At 37.8% G+C, this 15,554-nt stretch overlaps 1 protein-coding gene across 1 annotated transcript in view; it reads left to right on the forward strand.

Annotated features, from left to right (window-relative positions):
* Positions 1 to 12,353, forward strand: part of LOC126160040 (G-protein coupled receptor Mth-like) — a 653,909-nt gene extending 641,556 nt beyond the window's left edge. Inside the window, exon 7 of the mRNA XM_049916850.1 lies at positions 8,977 to 12,353. Within this exon, the coding sequence (XP_049772807.1) occupies positions 8,977 to 9,418 (442 nt within the window). The 3' untranslated portion in view covers positions 9,419 to 12,353. The remainder of the gene's footprint in view (positions 1 to 8,976) is intronic.
* Positions 12,354 to 15,554: the final 3,201 nt, after the last annotated feature.

Genomic DNA, 15,554 nt, shown 5'->3' on the forward strand with positions numbered 1-15,554 from the left:
TTGGCTAAGTAAGCTAGTAACTGGTTGTCAGGGCTGGTTCATGAACATTTTCCCACACAAGCAACTTATCATTTGGTGTCCCCCTCACCTACTTGTCCCTCATAATCATTCACTCATTTCAGTTTTTGCTACCAATTGTGATACACATTGTACACAAATCAATTAACAGTGATACCCAATGTACACAAATCCTGCATTTAGACACCCATATGAGCTTGGTGCCCCAAGCAACAGCAACCAATCATGATATGTCCTGTGTAGAAGTCTTACAACTGTGGCATCTCTGGCTTTCTTCTCAGCTTGGTGCTCCAGGCAGCAGTTGGTGTCATTTGGGCCATAAACTGGCTCTGAAGGGATTTAGGGGAGGGGGGGGGGGGCAGTGATTCTTTAGACATGCCAGTCCATATAGAAAGGACATCATTATAATGGAGAACATAGAGAACCTCATGCATCTGTTATCGGAAACACACTGCTCTTATCTGTTAATACACCTCTGTTGAAGGCTGTATAATCTATGTCATAGGCTTTATAATTATAAATATGATTTATAGACATTTATCCATATCTCTTCTCCTTTGTCAATGTTTTTAACACTTTTCTAGTCACATATACGGAGTTAATCTATGATCAGTTTTAAAAGTATTTATAGCTAGTTTTATACCATATTTCATACATGACAAAAGATATGTTTACTATTTTTAAGAGCCTCAAATTGATTTACAATAAAATCAGAGCTATAAGTACACATAAGGGGTCATTCCCACTACATAAAGACAATGCATAAAATTCTTTGCTGTCTAGTTGAATAACACGTTAAAATAAGAGTTAACACATAGATAAACTAATCAGCATATTGTATCCTCAGAAGCATCTACCATTGTGTTCACCTAAAGAAAGTGTTGGCACATTTGAGATATTTTCACTCCATGTCCTCCTATGGAATTATCTTCTGTGGCAATACACTTAAAGTAAATGAACTTTTTTTCAGAAGTAGTGAGCAGCAAGCACATTATGTAAAGCAGATTACTGTACATCTTGTAGGATCTTTTAAGGATCCTGGAGCCCTTACACTCACTGACCAATACATTTACTCCTTAATGTTTTTTTTGTGCTGATCAAAATCAGTTTCAGTTGAACTGTGATTTACACACTCACAAGGCACAGAACTAATTTTCTTGTACACTTTGCCTTCTCATCTAGGATTCTGAACGGAGTTATGTACTCTGGTGAGATGATGTTCAACAAACTACCATCTATCATAAACCAAGAAATCAAGAACCTTACCAGTTCAAAAGGAAATTGAAAGCATATATTATTAGCCACTGTTTCTACAAATTATCTGAATATCTACATTCAGGGATTGAAAAGTCCTGTTAACAATGTGGCAAGCAGCAGTATTTGTTTTAAAGCTGCACGATAGAAATGTACTGCAGATAAGACTTAGTATGTACAGATTTTGAAATATAACTTCTGAGAAAATCGCAAATGACAAATTAAGAAAACTTATGAAAACTCACATACATCACCAAAGTGGTGAAAAAATGGGATTTAAAATGGTGTGGTCATGTGATGAGATTAAGGTATGAAATTGGCTGAAAAAGTACTTTGTTGGCAACTTCCATATATGAGAAAAAGAGAAGACCCTGTGCAGAATGGGAAAATCAAGTGGAGCAGGCTATGCAACAAAGAAACTTGAAAGAAGGCTTGGATACAAGGTTGCCAAACAGTAGCTACATAGTAAAACTGATAAGGCACTAGCTTTTTCAAAGTAGCAGCTTTTGTATTAATTTGCTCACTTAAATTTAGATGACAAAAGTGTGTTTAGTTTTAAGCTGTATAGTGATAGTTTATTGTTAAAGCAGTATAAAGATAACATTTTTATGATTTTTTTAAATGCATACCTCGACTTGTTCCACACCCCTGAAACTATGGAACTTGATGAAAAAATTAACAAATGAACAATACCAAAGAGTGAAGTCAACTTACATAATTTGGCATGCAAGGAGAGCACAAAAGTTCTTAAACTGCATGTAAGAAACCCTATAAAGTCTTTACATGTTGCTTTTCATGTTGATAAATAAATCATTGCTGGTTGATTTCTATCTGCTCATGCTGTGAACATCAAACATTAGCCCAATAAACCTACTACTTGACAGCACCAATGGACCTTGGGAGGACATTTACCAAGACTGTTGGTGCACGGTTTCTTTACCTACTTCAAGTCAGCTCAAGGACTTGATGTTGCCCTTCACTGATGGTGATCATCCATTGCATAGAATGATTCTTGTTCCCCTCATCCCATGACTCGTTAAAATTTTCTGAATTTAATAAACATCTGGTCAATTTCAACAGAAAAAAATGTGTGACTCAGGGGCTACGATGATATTTATTTCTAGAACAGGCACTTAAGGCAAGATAACAGTTCAGCATAGGTTGTAGCACATGTTGACTTGCTCATGATAATAGCATTAGTGTTCAGTCCAGCTTTGATATCTTTCAGCAGCTGTGAAATGAAGTTATAGAAAATATTAAACCCGTGGTCCACTCTGTATTGTGTTTGCTGCATTATCATGTTTCTCTATGGCTGGATTACTCTCTATCAAATGCAGAAGACAATGGCTGGAGTTCTTTTTGTAAATTAAATAGAGTTTTAAACACTAAGCTTCCAATTTGCCTGCAATGCATATATTACCAGTTTTGATTTGTGAAATGAGATAGGGTATTTCAATGCAAAAAAACATTCAAAAATGGACATTTCTCAGTGAGAAACAGAGAAATAGGTGTTATTGATTGTGTGAAAACACAGAAAAACAAACCAATGGCTCCAGAGAGGTAGATGCAGTATTTCTCACTTTCCAAAAAGCATTTGACTCAATACCACATCTATTCTTATGTGTGTATGGTTGTGTGTAGTCTCAAGCAAAATGTGTGTAATCCAATGAGAATTTTTTGGTAGGAAGAATGCAGTATCTTATCTTGGATGGAGAGTCATCAATATATGTAGAAGAAATGCCCCAAGGGCAGTGCCTAAACGGTTGGTGCACTATTTCTTTACCTACTTCAAGTCATCTCAAGGACTTGATGTTGCCTTTCACTGATGGTGATCATCCATTGCATAGAACTATTCTTGTTACCCTCATCCCATGACTTGTTAAAATTTTCTTAATTTAATAAACATCTGGTCAATCCCAACAGAAAAAAATGTGTGACTCAGAGACTACAATGATATTTATTTCTAGAGCAGGCGCTTAAGGCAAGACAACAGATCAGCATAGGTTGTAGCACATCTTGACTTGCTCATTATAATATCATTAGTGTTATCATAATCTAAATAAGTTTGGGACCCTTGCTGTTCATGTTCTACATTAGTGACCTTGGAGACAACATTAATAGCAACCTCAGACTTTTCCAGACAATGCAAGTATCTGTAATGAAATAGTCTCTGAAAAAAGATGCACAAATATTCAGTCTGATCTGAATAAGATTTCAAAATGGTGTTAAGACTGGAAACTTGCTTTAAATGTTCAAAAATGTGAAAGTGTGCACTTCAAAATGAAAACATAAAACATAGGAGCCTATGACTACAGTATCGAGTCACACTTGGAATTGGTCAACTCATACAAACACCTAGGTGAAACACTTTGTAGGGATACGAAGTGGGACAGTCACATAGGCTCACTCTTATGTAAAGCAGGTGGCAGCCTTCTGTTTATTGATATAATACTAGAAAAATGCAACAGTCTATGAAGGAGATTGCTTACAAATCACTCATATGACTCCTCCTAGAATATTGCTCGTGTGTGTGGAAACTGTACCATATAGTTCTATTAAGGGATATTGTATGTATACAGGGAAGGGCAGCATAAATGGTCATAGGTTCATTTGACAAATGATAGAGTGTCAAAGAGATGCTGACAAAACTGAATAGCACATACTTGAAGACAGACACAAACTGTCTAAAGAAAGTCTCCTTATGAAGTTTCAAGAGCCAACTTGAATGATGACTCTTGGAATATACTACAATCCCTTACAAGTTGCTCATGTAAGGCTCATGTGAACAAAATTAGAGTAATAATCATTCTTCCCAAGTGCTGTAAGTGAATGGAACAGGGAGAAGCCCTCAGAAAACATAATTGACTGAATGATGTAACTAATAAAAATGAAGTGAGGTGGATGGAAAATGTAGCCAGGCAAGTGGCTGGTAAGTTGATCAAAGAAGTTTTTTGCCAAATGCCAAAAGACTGCAGTAGATCAATACAATGATCTAATGGAAGCTGGGCAGATGACAATAGAAAATGGCAGGAGCAGTGTGGATACATATCACTGAAGACCATAATCCATGGATATGTCTTGACTAAGCCGTCATGCACCATTGAATTTCAGATGGCTGATGATGATGATGATGATGATTATGATGAGACCACTAGGTCCAGCCAATAGGATGAGGAATTCTGCCTTATGCAAAACACCTTGAAAAGGTGCATAAGGCATAATTTCATCCTGTTTTCATAGCAAGCACGAACATAAGAAGAACTGCAACACCACAAGATGATTAGGTCCAGGCATTTTTTCTGTGTCAGTTAATTTTCTGTTCTGCAGTCTATCTGATTATCTGACATTTAGGAGTTGATGTAATTGTTGAAAGGAATTAGAATACACACCAACACATTAAAATCCTAGGATATAAGATTACAGAACAATATTAACTCTGCTGAACACATGCACACTATTATAGTCATCATTTTGTTTGACCACTTGCACATGGGATGCTTCTGTGGGTTGTGTGTGTTGAGACTGTATATGTCTACACAAAAGAAAAAATGAACTGAAGTTTGTCTGCAGATGTAACAACTGGTAGTGCAACATTTGAAGATCTCAGTTCTGTCATTATTGATGAAAGCTTGCTCAATCATAGTGTTCCGTAAAGCTAACATTGAAGCACAGCAGGAAATCATCTGGTTTAATGTCACAAAGGAAGGTCAAGACTGAATGTTCTAAGAGGAACCAACAGTGATAGCCCCCTTCAAGTTGCGTGGAAAGTTTTCTCTGCTTCACAAAACTGTCTTTGAAATTCTGCCATTATAGACAATGTTGAGAATAATATTTGAGCATGCCAAGGAAATAAGTTAATCACAGTAAAATATGGCAAGCAAGAAGAAATGCAAATGATTGCAATAGTTTGGCATTTGTACAAGAGGTCTAATAAAATATTCCCTCAGCTCAGTAAGATACCTAGAAAGAATGGCCTAAGTAAAGAGAGGGAGAAAGGATACACCAAAGAAATCCTGTATTAAACAAATCAGCAAAGATATGAATGCTCATCACTTAATCATTGAGGCAACTAAACAAGTCACCCACGACTGGACACATGAAAGACTGCTGGAAGTGATGTCCTTGACTCTTGGTATTTGAATAAATCACAATGTTACATCTTACTGCGAACATCAGTATGTATTGCACTTACATAATTTTTATTATTATTCTTTTTCTTGTGTTTTTATTCTACCCCTGTTAATAACATGTTGTCCTTTGTAGATACAATAATACAGGCTCACTGCCATATACTGGTACCTTATATAAATTGTAGACACTCTTCATTTTGTCATATGAACTTTCCATTTTACTGATTCTTTCACCTATTACTAGATCCTTTAACGAATTTTCTTATGTGTTCCCTACATTAAAACTGATGTTTGGACTCAAAAGTTTTATTATGTTAGGAAACTCTTTAAAGAAATGAAGTGGTTTATGCCCAGATTAGATCAAAGTGTGCAAAAAATCAGTAAATTTCTCAATGGATAAATGAATCACCTAGCACAAAAAGAAAACTGTGCATCCCTGAAGCAGACGCTACAGCTCATTGCAAGATATAGTGCAAAATGCTAAAGACAGTAGTACAAACTATGAAGAAATGCATTACAAGAAAAGATAATCACATCAAGCAACTCAATACAGACAATATGTGCTGTAGGGAAGGAGGAAACTGGCAGAACCATGGATGAGAACCAGCAGATAGGTTTAAAAGTAAATGATACTTCCGCACAGTGTGCACTTTTTAACAAGCTTTTCATAACTGTTAGGTACTGAAAAGAAGAGGCTGTCAGGTTCAGTATGTGCTGTTACGTTAAATCTCAGACCAACCATTACAAATAACTTCAGTAATATGAACATGAACCACACCACACTAGAAGAAATAATTTCCATCACAAAGTTATTAAAATCAAAAAATTCTATTTGTTGTTGTAACACTTCAACAAAGTTAATTAAAGAGAGTTGTTCTGAGTTTATTATCAAATTAAATTATTTGTATCATGGACATTTAACACCAGAAAATTTTCCAGTTGGCTGAAACATGCTGAAGTTAAACCTTTGCATAATAAAGAAAATAAAGAGATACCATCAAATTGCTGCCCAATTTAACTTTTGCCAGCATTCTCAATAAGTTTAGAAAACGTAAAATACAAGTGGCTTCTTAATGATCTGACTACAAATATTATGTTGTCAAAGTCACAGTTTGGATTTCTAAAGAATTCCAATACTGAGAACGCTATTTATACATACAGAAAGAATGTGCTTAAGCTGTTAGACAATAAATCACAGACTACTGCTATATTCTGTGACTGTATAAATCACAAAACTTGTAAGAGGTTTTCTCACAGCAAATTATGACAGCAAGCTGATAAAAAGGGCTGACAATATTTATTCATTTTGCAGGTGAATACCACAGAAATGTTAAAGTGCTTAAACAAATCTTAATTTGTAATGCAGATGTTATCAGACACAACTGATACAAAAATAATTCTTTGTTACTTTCACACCATATCAGATGGGATCTTTATCTGGGGAGAGGTGTGGCGGAGTTTCATTCATCGAACTAAGCTAAAGTTTCCTGAGCCCAAAAGTATGTGATATGAAAGTATGTAATTATTCCAGTTCAGTTACACTATGTTGGTAGCTGCTGTGCAAACATTGTCTCCACGTACACGTACACCATAATTACTTTCCCACAAAAACATTTGGGTTCACACTGATCTGGTATGAGATGATCCCGGGAGAAGGGGGGGGGGGGGGGGGCACTGGGGGCCGAACCGCACAATAATTCTGGGTTCGGTGCAGGGTGGCAGCTGGGTGGGTGGACAGCTGTGGCCTGTTGTGGGGTTGTGAACCACTGAGGGCTACTGTGGGACAAAGCCTCTCCATCATTTCTTGGTCCCTGGTTTAAATACACAAGTATGTAATACCAATTACTTGTTCTTTGAACTCAAGAAAATCCTGCAGAGGCCTGTTCAAGGAACTGGGTGTACTAACTATTGCTTTAATGAAATCTGTCATAAATAATACACTATGTGATCAAAAGTATCCAGACACCTGGTTGAAATGACTTACAAGTTCATAGCACCCTCCATCGATAATGCTGGAATTTAATATGGTGTTTGACCATCCTTAGCCTTGATGACAGCTTCCAGTCTTGCAGGAATATCTTCAGTCATGTACTGGAAGGTTTCTTCAGGAATGGCAGTCCATTTGTCATGGAGTGCTCCACTCAGGAGAGGTATCGAAGAGGTCAGTGAGGCCTGGCACAAAGTTGGCGTTCCAAAACATCCCAGAGGTGTTCTATAGGATTCAGGTCAGGACTCTGTGCAGGCCAGCCCATTACAGGGCTGTTATTGTTGTGTAACCACTCCGCCACAGGCCATGCATTATGAACAGGTGCTCGATCATGCTGAAAGATGAAATTGCCATCCCCGAGTTGCACTTCAACAGAGGGAAGCAAGAAGGTGCTTCAAACATCAATGTAGGCCTGTGCTGTGGTAGTGCCATGCAAAACGATAAGGGATTCAAGCCCCCTCCATGAAAAACACGGCCACACCATAACACCACCGCCTCAGAATTTTACTGTTGGCACTACACACGCTGACAGATGACGTTCACCGGGCATTCGCCATTCCCACACCCTGCCATTGGATTGCCACATTGTGTACCATGATTCATCACTCTAAACAACGTTTTTTCCACTGTTCAATCATCCCATGTTTATGCTCCTTACACAAAGCAAGGTGGTGTTTGGCATTTACTGGTGTGATGCGTGGCTTATGAGCAGCTGCTCGACCATGAAATCCAAGTTTTCTCACCTCCTGCCTAGGTGTCATAGTACTTGCAGTGGATCCTGATGCAGTGTGGAATTCCTTTGTGATGGTTTGGATAGATGTCAGTCAACTGACGAGGTTGGCCTGTATGCTTCTGTGCTGCACGTGTCCCTTCACATTTCCACTTCACTATCACATCGGAAACAGTGGACCTAGGGATGTTTAGAAGTGTGAAAATTTCATGTACAAGCATATGACACAAGTGACACCCAATCACCTGATCACTTTCTAAGTCCATGAGTTCTGCAGAGCACCCCATTCTGCTCTCTCATGATGTCTAATGACTTCTGAGGTCACTGATATGGAGTACCTGGCAGTAGGTGGCATCACAATGTAGCTAATATAAAAAACGTATGTTTTTGGGGCTGTTTGGATTCTTTTGATCACATAGTGTATATCTATTTTACAAACCAACAGCTGAATTCATAAAATCAATACCAGATATAAAAATATCCTATGCAAAGATGTAATGTCTCTTTTTTTTATCAATAAAAGTGTCCATTATTAAGAACAATACATTTTCAATAACTTACATGCTATAAAAAGCTGCTAATAAGATTGAGTTTAAGAGGCACTTAAAGGATTTCTGATTAGCCAGTTATTTCTACTCCATTTGTGAATTTCTTAGTAGAGCCAGCTGATGTGCATATTATTAATAATATCAAATAATGCAACAGTTAAGTAACATTTGACTTTTTCACATCTTTAGTGCAGTAATGTGATCATTGTATGTAAGTGCTGTAAATGCTTTCTATTTGATGATGTATGGCTACAATGGCCTAAGAATTACTTTTTCACCTCAGTGTAAGATGGCTACTTTCTGTTGCAGGGTGGTGATGAATGCAAAACTTTTTGTGGTGATGGGCCTGACATTCACATTGGATGTGGTGTCAGGTATGTGGGTGAATTCCCCAGCGTGGGTCTGGTACATTCCTGATACTGTGAACGTGCTGCAAGGAGTGCTCATCTCAGCTATTTTTGTGCTGAAACGGCGTGTGCTGCGTGCATTGGCTCGCCGCCTGGGCCTGCCGTGGGGCAGCTCTGGCTCAGATGGGGGCACAGGGGGTGCCAACACACCACCCTCTGCCTCTGCTACATCCCGAGCTGTGCGTGCCCGTAGCCTCACCCCAGCTGCTGCTGTTGATACACCCATCCCACTCAAGAGCACACCCTCAAATTCCACACTCCTCACAACCATCAGTATCAACAACCACAACAACAACAACAGCCATCACATCCAGCGCAAGTCTTTTGTCACCACCAGGACTTGAACACAACAATCACATGTGTAACTACTATTCCTCAGAGCTCAGTCTTATTTCTTTGTGCTATTTACTATATACAGTGTAGGTCATATGTAACTGGAAGTCATTTGTGGACTAGAACAAGCTGTGAAAGACTACACATTGAAATGTCATTTCGAATTAGTCACGAAATTCAGACCTGAGAAAGTTAAGTGAAGTTCAGAAATGTTAAGGTATGATTTTCATCACCTAAGGTAAACAAAACACAAACATAAAACAGTACATCAACAAACCACGATGTATGGAGAAATGTATTGTATAACAGCTATTTAAACATTTCTTTACTGTCTAAGTGTGACTACGAATGGATTATATGAAGCAGTCTCATTCTATGCTCTTCCTGATATTCCAGCTAGAAATGATTAAGTTAATTTTTTGAGGATGGTAAAAACCCAATGTTTATTACACAAATTTGCTGTATAAGGGAAAAACACTGCTGATTTATTAAATGCATTTTACAAAGGATCCTCAGCACCCCAATTTCTTTCAAGCATCCTGCCAATTTTGCATACGGCTAATTTTTGCTCTTTATTAGCCTAATCTCATAACTACATGTTTCTGAATACATTTTGCAAAACTTTTTACGCTTATCCTAAGGAATGGACTGTGTACGATAACTCCTAAGATGCCCTCCAAGATAGATATTTTCATTCTGTCTTCATCACACTGTACTAGGATATATTAAACACATCTCATTATTAGAGCATGGTCATATGATGGTGCTTGGGTTTGGATTCTGGTGTTCAAAGAAATTTTTGTCACCATTATTTATTCATAGGCCATGGGGAAAGAGTTGGTGGTGTAAGATTCCTGATCACACATATATGTGCCAGTGTCTTACATGAAGGTACTATAAATAAGTCTCTTGTATGTGGGCATGTGCTATTGTTGACAGACATACATCCACTGGATAATGACATTAAACTAAATGGCATCCTTATTGTTATTCAGGAGAAGTATACTATGAGATGACACTAGCTTTCACACTATGTTACTTCCACATTAACATAAATACCATGATACTTCTAAACACACCAACCACAGTCAACACACTACATAGCTACGCATCTGATACATTGGACAAATGCTGTAGGAAATTTCTGGTAGAACATAAATACAAAAAATGAATTATTCATTCTCCAGACATGTCATGTCATTAGAGCTAATATGACAAAAAACTTATCATACCTCAGAGAATTAATGATTATCCACTAAATATTTGCATAAAATCCCTGCACTCCAAATCTGGGAGAGGGGGGTGGTCCATGTGTACCTTCTTGCTCCACCTTGCAGATGCCTCTGTTTGGACATACAGTAAGATGAAATGACATCCACCTGCAAAGTTTGCACCAGACATTCAGCCAAACACAAAACAAGGATAAGCAAAATTATGTACTCTTCTGTGTCTCTAATCAGTCTCCCTTTAGTAAATTATTACTATTGTAGACTTTAAATAAGGTAGGATCAGTGAAAGAAAATATGATTATACTTATGTATTCCATCCTACAAGGAACAGCTACTTGGTAGAGTTCCCATTGTTTCTGAGTTGTCATGAGCATCATTTCATGTATCTAAAAGAGGAGAAGAACAGAGTTATTGTAGAAGTAAATTTTTTGCCATAATTTATGTTTCCTCATGATAATAAACAAGCACTTTTGATTTTTTTGTAGTTCCTGTATTAGTCAGTTCATTTAATATTTATTTAGCAGTATGGAAATCTTTCCTGAAGTTCATCCTGATATTCTATAAGTTCCCTACTTGCAGTCAGTTAAGGATAATTTCTAAATTACATTACAAAAAAATTAAATTGTTGACTGTCCTTGAGCACAATAAGTAAAACTGCTATACAGTTTAACGTGTCTTTTTCTGTGCTTGAGCACAATAAGCAAGACTATAAAGTGTAACCTGTCTGTTCTTTTCCAAATTATATTCATCGTTTCCCAATATTTTTCTTGTGTACTGAAGTGAACATTTTAACTTTAATTTTTCTGAGAAAACACAATAGTTTTCTTTCCATGTGTACGTTCAAAATGTATTCTCTCCCCTATCCTGTTCCCCTCAAAAGTGCAGCATGTCTAATATCAAGTCAGTTTTCTAAAAGTAAAAAAATTCCTTCTGCTTTCAGCATTAGTTAATTTTTTACAGTATATATGACTATGAGACATGATAAATACAACACTAAAGAAAACTTAACTTCTTTGCTGTAGTGGAAGATTAATTGCCACAAGTCTTTTTGTACATATTTCTAGAATGTCACAATTTCTTTTATTTGTTAACTTTAGTCCTGTTCTGAATTAGGAGAGTGAGCAGTTACTGCACTTAGTAAACAAGCTGTTTTGTGTAATTGTATATTATGCTTCAAGTGCAGTTGTCGTACAGAGCAACCAACTGAAACTTAATTTGAAAGTACCTGCTTTTGAACCACCAATGATTTATCACAAGTTATTACTGCTTTTATATTGACAACATTTTTTGATGAGGTGGTATTCTTAGTTTTTAATATCAACATTTCTATAAAGAAAAGCTTTACAGATATAAGACTGAAATTGATTTGTCAATTATTTACTTATGTCAGTGTTGTATTACATAAAAACACTGAATTTTAGATGAAGTGTTTAATTATTTGCACAATAAATGTTGTGTATTGTTGAAAAACCTGCACAATAAAATACATCAAAGTCTTTGAATGTTTTTGTCTAGTGCACCTTCAGAGACATTCCATTCTGTAATAAAATGTAAAAGACCATAAAACCTTGACTAATGCATTCTGTAACTGCAGTTAGTGCAACATGATTCACTGTGCCACAAGACATCTGCATCTGAATGTTTTGCTTAAACATAATCAATAATTATGTTAATTTGTAAAATATTGAACAAATAAAGTGTCTGGTGTCTGTCTATATCTGGTAGTGTACCTATACAAAATCAAAAAATTTGTCATCAAATATAGTACACATATACCACATATACCAGAACTGTTGCACCTCTCTCTCTCTCTCTCTCTCTCTCACACACACACACACACACACACACACACACACACACACACACACACATGCACACAGTAAGAAAGAGTGAGAGTTTTAGTTTATATCATATATGTCCAGTTCAGTAGACTTCTCGTCATAATGCTCTGAATTTCAAAGTAGTTTTGCTATCTGTAAACTGTATACATACTGGAAGCAGCTGTAATATTGCAATGTCCTCTTCAAGGAACTTTGTATTTGATGCTCTCATATCTAAATTCATAATTTTTGCAAAAGGCAATCTAAACACTACTAATAAAGACTCACCCCAATTTATTCACAACATGTTTCTCAGAAACTGTGCAAACTATATTCGTATTCCAAAGCAAAGTCCAGTCCACATCATATCAAAGTTCTGTGTATGACAAATAGGGTCCACAATGTAGACACCTTAGGCAAACCAATACCATACTAACCACCCACTCCACAGATCACACCATAACTCTGACTCAGTTCAGTCCTAGTCTGACTTATATGCCACATTCTGGTGTGGTCTCATCAAAGTGTGCTCCTGATGACATGTGCCCCATGGGTATTGGCACCACAGCACTTGACAATAATGTTGTGCCAGCTACTAGATTTCCATAATGTCATCAGGTGGCACCACTACATTCAATCCTCCCCATACACCAACTGCTGGGTTAGAAAATGCAGGTGGTGCGTAGTTCAGAGGGGCAACCATCAGGAAAGTTTTCTGCACAAGGCAGAGGCAGGGTGAGGCTTTATGGAAGTTGCATGAGTCACAATAGGACCAGAGTGACCACAGGGGGCAGAGAAGCATGTGGCTGCTGATGAAGATGGTAAAGGTGAAGTTGATTTACATGTTACTGCAGAAATCTGTATGCAGAGGCCATGGTGTACATCTGGGAGCCATAGTGAATGGATATCATCGCATGGGTCTATGTTGGGTGGAGCATGAACTGATGGGCACACAATGGGGTGCTTATCCAAAAGGGTAGGCAACATATCCTAGACACTGCAGTGAGGTAGGCCATGCAGCCACTCCCCCCTAAGATGCAGAGGGGAGAGGGGGGGAGCCCTGTAGGTTGCTACAAAACTATAGAAGGCATTAGGTACATGTTAGACAGCATTGACTTGTGGATCAGGATGCTGAAGATGTAGATAAATGATTCTGCACAAATGTTGGTGGCTGGGTGAAAGGCATGATGTTAAGATGTTGAAACATATTATGGGTGCAAAACTGTTTGAAGTCGTAGGAGGTTAATCCCACCCTGTTATCAGAAACCAAGGTGCATGGGGTTTCTTAAAGGGCAAAAATATTTTTACAGTGCTGCGGCAGTAGTGACCTGAGACATGTGTAACACGAAAGGAAAGTGAGAAAAAGATATGAATCACAACCACCCACATGGAGCTAAAAAACGAGCTAGTAAAATCTAGGTGAATATGCTTCCACCTTCAGGCCAAGAAGAGAACAAATCGGGCAGCCCATACATTGATTTGTTTTCCCTGCTTTTTTTCTAATCCTTTCTCTGAAACTTGTACTTTTATTGTGCTTTAATCTGTTGCAGTTGTAGCACTTGATAATGGCCTAAGGCCAAAATCTAGATTGTGGAATAAAACCTGTTGTACAGTCAAATGTCAGTTATATCTTTCAGAAAGTTCATCTTGGGTTGGTATAGGATCAGTTTCCACTTTAGCTTACTTCAAAATCACCACAAAATCTGAAACTGCCATTGGTTTACATTCTGTTACCAGAGGAGTGGCCCACTGTCAATGGGGAATAGGTGTTAGTACATCTTTGTGAGTGAGTATGTCCGATTCGACTTTAAAGGCAACTTTTAGAGCCTACAGCACGTGATGAATTTTGAAAAAACGTGGGGCAGTCATTGCTTTAGAAGTGACATTATCTTCAAAATCAGTTGCCTTTCCTAATCAAGGTGAGAAGATTTGAGCACATCTATCACAGAGTGTCAGTAAGATGATGCGAGATCCTTCAGACTGAATAATGTGCTTTGTTTTATGAAATGTAAATACAAATATGTGGATAGAGTCCATCCCAAATGCGTTGTCCAATCTCAGATCAGCTACTTTGCATGTAAAGGAACGTGATGACATCTGTAGGCCCAATGATTTGTCTCTTGCCTGTAAAGGCAGCAATCCTAAGTAGATTGGTTTGTCAAGGACATACATGCAGTGTCCAACAGTAAACTCATAGAGTGTATGCCAACAAATGCATCTAAGTACATTTTGGGCTGTGTTCTGAGAAGTCTGCACTTCTGTAGGAAGCTCATTCGATTCACTTCCATACATTGGGGCATATTTATAACTGAACTGCTGAAACATGCCTCTTGCATGTGTCTCTTTCTGCAACACCGAGGCATTTTGTGAGTTAATGGTGGCACCTGTAGCATGCGTGATGAAGGAAACAATATTTACAGCCAGGCAGTAATGCTGCTGCTGACATGGCTTGTCACCACTGGTATAATTATTATTTACAGAGTCATTCAGACTGTGGTGCAGTTGAGGGCCCCAACATGGTGGCATAAAACTCCATACAATTGGCACTGGAGAGCTGACTGCTGTGATGTCTTATTTTACTGTAAACAAAATTTGGGCTGTGGAGGAAGTTTTGTGGACTTGAGCTATTTGCATTACATCTGTCATGGATCCAGTTTCCTCAGTATGTAGTTTCTCACTTCCAAGTAGGGTATAAGCCACACTATAATATGCCAGATTAAAGAGTCCACGTAGTTCTTGCCTGTACCAACATTTGAAATTGCAACTCCCACTTATTCCATCTAAGCCAGTGAGGCAGTCTGCTTAAGACTGATTGGGCTCTTTTATTGCTGCCAAAATTCTAACCTGGCTGCAACAATATGTCTTTTTGTCAAAAAATGTGTGTGAAATGTAAAAAACAGCTTTCATGTTGTCCTGGTTAAATTGAGATGTATATGCCTTTTGTTGCATAAACTGGCCTCTATAATAGGTCCCATAGTCTTGTGTTTTACTGAAATTTGTGACCATATGGGATACACAATTTCACAGTCAAATGCCTATTATTGTTTCCTGGTTTTATTGAAATGAGTGACCTCCAGAATACACATTTACATAATCAA

Source organism: Schistocerca cancellata, chromosome 2 (genome assembly GCF_023864275.1).
Source record: "Schistocerca cancellata isolate TAMUIC-IGC-003103 chromosome 2, iqSchCanc2.1, whole genome shotgun sequence".
Lineage (NCBI taxonomy): Eukaryota > Metazoa > Arthropoda > Insecta > Orthoptera > Acrididae > Schistocerca > Schistocerca cancellata.